The sequence below is a fragment of the Centruroides sculpturatus genome, unplaced genomic scaffold (genome assembly GCF_000671375.1).
Source record: "Centruroides sculpturatus isolate CEXI.00-Female unplaced genomic scaffold, Cexi_2.0 scaffold1473, whole genome shotgun sequence".
Classification (NCBI taxonomy): domain Eukaryota; kingdom Metazoa; phylum Arthropoda; class Arachnida; order Scorpiones; family Buthidae; genus Centruroides; species Centruroides sculpturatus.
This window is the reverse complement of record NW_019385756.1, coordinates 185609-190852: the sequence shown is the minus strand read 5'-3', so window position 1 is coordinate 190852 and position 5244 is coordinate 185609. Positions and strand designations below refer to the sequence as shown.

Genomic DNA, 5244 nt, shown 5'->3' with positions numbered 1-5244 from the left:
TGGCAGTAGTCAAGAACACTACTGACTGAGCTGCTCAAGCAGCAGCTGCCAACCTTGTAAAACTTATTAGTACTTAAGCTAAGCTTGAATTTTTAAAGTTCTTTTTTTCAAAATTGGCTGGCCATTGCACTTTCTTGTTTTGAGGGTTGAACACCCTAAAGGAGTACTACCTACATACCAAGTCTCATCCCGAAGTGACTTTCCCAGGTTGTGCCCAGTCCACAGGTGAACATTGTGTGTTTTCTTCATGACAATGCAAGCTTTATATATAAGGTTGACGAACAATGCATCATCTGATTACCATCTCTTCTGCTTCATGAAACACCTCTTGGGTGGAAAGCAGTTCACTGATAGCGAGATGAAAATTGCCATTACATTCAAGCATCTTCTGTCAATTGGACAAATCACCAATTCCTGCTGAATAAAACTTAATTGCACTTCATTCTTCAAGTCAAAACAACTTATTTTTTGTTTTTTATATAAATGTTGTACTATAAAACTCCAGAAACTTTTGCATCCACCCAATAGTTCACAGCTAAGATGAATAAAAATAATAACTATTTTGTTTCTTTTTATGTACCATTTATACACCAACACTTACTTATCTGTTACTAAAGCAATATCACATCTTTCTTCTTTGCTCAAAGGTGCATGAGCCCAATATATATCACTTTCTGCATAGTGACCTTTGCTTAAAAAGAACAGAAGTCTGTACCCTGTAGCCTGATATGGCGAATACGGCTTTAAACCCTGATTAAATAAATGTAAAATATTAGAAACAGTTCAGATACAAATATATACTAAATATGTAATCATTTCATCATAATTGAGAATATACAGCATATCTATAATCTGGTTTGTGGACTATTACATTCCTGATGTAATGTAAAGATTGGCATTAACAATACAGAATTTTATTTCTTTAACTCTTGCAATTTAAAATATATAATATATTGAGCATCAGGATTTCTACTAGAATGTCAAGGAATACAGTAAGTGCAGTTAAGTTCCAGGTGTACCGATTAATAATGCAGATTTTCTTCAATAGATATCAAATTACATATGTTGATATACACTAAGTAGCCAAAAAATTAGACACACCTCTTATTTGTAAGTAAACCATTCCGACAGTGACATAGAGTGACGTAACAACACAGAGTTGCTTATATAAGGAATGCTCAGCTTCAGATGACATAGTTATTATCACAGAAGTCAATGTCAAAAGATAAAAGATTTAAGTGAGGGATGATTGTCTGTGCAAGAAGAGTTGGTGCCAGCATCTGTGAAACAACTTTTTTAGGATTCTCCCCCAACAGTATCTTGGGTGTTTAAAGAGTGGCAGTTGAGAAAAAAACTTCAAGTGATAATGACAATTCTGGTCTAAAAAGACTGATGAACAAGAGAGGTGAAAGGCACACAACAATAGGACAAATTACAGCTAAATTCAATGCAAGTGCATCATATAAAGCATATCCCAATGCACAACAAGACAGACTTTGCGAAGGATGGGCTTTAGCAGCAGGAGACCATCAAGACGGTGCCTTTCATATAACAGAAAAATAGGAAAAGGCACTTGTTACGGGCCCAGGAATGACAAAACTGGTCACTTGAGGACTGGAAAAAAGCAGCCAGGTCTGATGAATCTTGTTTCACCATGCAAATGGCACAAATTCATAGACCCTCCCCCTCTTGCCAAATGATAACTCTTCAGGCTGGTGGCAGTGGAATTATGGTGTGGGGAATGTTTTCTTGGAGTACACTGGGTCCATTGATATTTGTGGACACATCTCTGAATAACACAGCTTACCTCAACATTGTTACTGTGAGGGTCGGACCGAATAAAATAAAATTAAACAAAGAAACCTTCTATTTTTCCCCTCTTTTGAAATCTCGTTGAAATCTTACAACAAAAGGATGAACACATTTCCTTCCCTGAAGCCACTTCCTTTCTCTCCGGAACTCTAGAATGAATCACAGGAAACTTATTTTTTTGCGATTGGCAAAAAGAGGATAATGTGACTTGAGATATAAAAGAGGGGGTGATGAAAGAAAAAAAGAGTTCATCATTGCCACCCAGGAATTGAAGGCCGGATAAAAAGGTTCCACTAACCCTTGACAAATCTTCAACTGAAGATGGCCACCCTGTCCAGATCTGTCACGCTGTTCAATACCTACAATCCTAGAGGTATGATAACGAATATTGTAAACTCTCTCTTGGCGATAGAATCTTGATGTTATCTAAGTTATTGTCCAATAAAATTTTGTTTTATTGTTAAATGGTGTCTTTTACTCGAGTATTGCCCACGCCTTACCAATGACCCCCTCTCACCTCCTTCACTTGACCTGACAAAAAGAAGCTCGATCCTTGGGGATAGGGAAAAATAGACAAGCCATCCTTTGATCAGTAGGCAGGCTTAACCAGCCTGTAATGCGACCCGAAAAAGGTACTACTCCGTCCTACCCACAAATTGGTTTTTCAGGAGAGATAATGGGTTTCTGAAACTGAAGCAGAACAGGAAACTATCCCTCCTTATGCTCTATGAAGTCAAGGGTCAATTCCCGACCAGTTCCTGGGTTATGCCGCAGCCTGGTTGTAGCCGTATACCTCATTTTATCTCTCCCGCCGCTAGTCAGTCATCCTCCCCTTAAATCTTTAAATAATTAGTACATATATTGATAGCAAATTAATATATTCCAATAGTAGTAGTAGTACCCGAACTAACCTATTTCTAATCCATCCTCCAAATGTTAGAGGGCTTCACTGTTATATATGTTATTTATTGCATTTTTCGCAGTTCCAAAAAATTAGAAAACTTGAATATGTTGAAATGTTTTGAAAAATTTTGGAAAAAATGCTAGTAAAAAAACTGTCACCGGGCGTCTCACACACGCCATGCGATTTGGGAAGTGATTTATTTTTCTTATTTCTACACTCCATTGACAAACTTTTCTCCTATTGTTGGAGTCAAGTTTTCCGTTTTATCTTAGCAAGTAAGTTTATAATTCTATGTATTCTGGAGAATATTCTGTAATTTTTAGCATATAATGGAAAAATAACATGGTATTTACAATATGATCCTTATTTGTAGAGTTCATTGATAGTCTTTACTGTTTGTGAGACGTTTTCCATCTTATCTTAGCAAGTAAGTTTATAATTCTATGTATTCTGGAGAATATTCTGGAGATATTCTGTAATTTTTAGCATATAACGGAAAAATAACATGGTTTTTACAATATGATCCTTATTTGTAGAGTTCATTGAGTCTTTATTGTTTGTGAGACGTTTTCCATCTTATCTTAGCAAGTAAGTTTATAATTCTATTTATTCTGGTGAATATTCTGTAATTTTTAGCGTATAACAGAAAAATAAGAAGGTTTTTTAGAACATTTTCCTTATTTGTAGAATGTCTGATAGCGAGGATAGTTATATGGCGCTCTCTGAGAGCGGATCCGAGTCTTACGTCCCAAGCATAGATGATTCTAGCAGCTCGGACGACTCAGGAAGAGATGCTGCTAGATTGTGGTGTGATGCTAACACCAGCAGTTTTCCAACGCCTCCTCCACGGTTTCCATTCACTGGGTCTCCTGGGTGTCGGTTTTCTAGAATTCAAGTAACTGAACCATTGGATTACTTTCGTTTATTTTTTGATAACGAGTTGGTGGACGAAATTACTACAGAAACCAATAGATACGCTGTAACGAAACCGCAGACATCCAGGAGGCAGTGGATTCCTGTTTGCATAGAGGAAATGTTTATCTTTTTAGTGTAATATTATTGCAAGGCATAATTCATAAACTGGATGAGAGGATGTATTAGACCACGAACGAAACACTTTCCACTCCAATTTTTCGAAGATTAATGTCAAGAAATCGTTTTTTGGAAATAAAACAAAATTTGCATTTTAGTAATAATCAAAATTATAATCCGCAAACTCATCCAAACCCTAAACTGAATAAAATTTGGCCAATAGTTCAAAATTTTCGCGTCTGTATGTTTCAGAAAGGGATATAGTGGTGGATGAGAGTTTGATGCTGTTCAAAGGACGTCTTTCGTGGAGACAATACATGCCTCTCAAACGGTCTCGTTTTGGTGTGAAATTCTACATGCTATGTGAGTCCTCATCTGGCTATCTGTATAATTTTATAATATATACTGGAAAGAACACAGTTTTCAACGAGAAATATACAGATATGCCTGTAACATCAAAAATAGTGTTATCTTTAGCGGACTCGTTGTTAGGCAAGGGCTATTGTCTAACAACAGATAATTTTTATTCTTCCTCACATTTAGCTGATTATCTGGTGACAGTCCAAACGGATTTCTTCGGAACTGTGCGGACGACCAGACAACAGATTCCGGCTGAGGTTAGAAATAAGAAATTGAAAAAGGGAGAAACAGTGGCGATGCAGAGAGGTAAAGTGATGATTCTGAAGTGGCAAGACAAAAGAGCCGTCACTTTACTCTCTACGGTCCACAACCCAACAATGGTAACCAAACAAACTCATGCCGGTAAAATAGTTGTAAAGCCACAGGTTGTTATCGACTATAACGACACAATAGGAGGTGTTGACGTTTTAGATCAGCATCTTCGAGATTATCCAGTGGCAAGAAAAAGAGGGAAGAAACTTTACAAAAAAGTATTTTTTCATTTGTTGGATATCTGTACATTCAATGCTTTTGTTTTGTATCAAAAAAATGGTGGCGTCATGGATCATCTGGAGTTTCGAATTAACGTTATAGAAAGAATTATAGAGGAGTATCACACCGAAACGAGGGTTACAAAACAAGGTCAGCCGAGAATTCCAGGTCCACTTAGACTTATGGAAAGACATTTCCCGGACCTTCTTCCGGCGACCGACAGAAAAAAAGCTCCCACTAGACGCTGTGCCGTATGCAAAACTAAGCATGACGGTGCAGGAAAAAAAATAAGACGCTGTGCCGTATGCAAAACTAAGCATGACGGTGCAGGAAAAAAAATAAGAAAGGAGACGAGGTACTTTGCACAGGTACAAAGGTACATTGCAAAGCTTGCAATGTACCTTTGTGTGCTGCACCATGTTTTCAGATGTATCACACAATGGAAAAATTTAAAAAAAATGTATTCTTATTTTTTAAATAGAATTTCATGTAAAAATTTTATATGAATATTTGATCATTACATTAAATTTATTTTCTTGATACCTTTCTTATTTTTAACTTTAAATCACATATAAATATATATTTTTATTAATAATTATGTAATT

At 36.5% G+C, this 5244-nt stretch overlaps 1 protein-coding gene and 1 pseudogene across 1 annotated transcript in view; one reads left to right on the top strand and one right to left on the bottom strand.

The window, feature by feature from the left end:
- Positions 1–108: 108 nt before the first annotated feature.
- Positions 109–5244, bottom strand: part of LOC111641818 (vacuolar protein sorting-associated protein 13C-like) — a 163493-nt gene continuing 158357 nt past the window's right edge. The window contains exon 27 of the mRNA XM_023388051.1: positions 109–750. Within this exon, the coding sequence (XP_023243819.1) occupies positions 598–750 (153 nt within the window). The 3' untranslated portion in view covers positions 109–597. The remainder of the gene's footprint in view (positions 751–5244) is intronic.
- Positions 3033–5157, top strand: LOC111641819 (annotated as a pseudogene).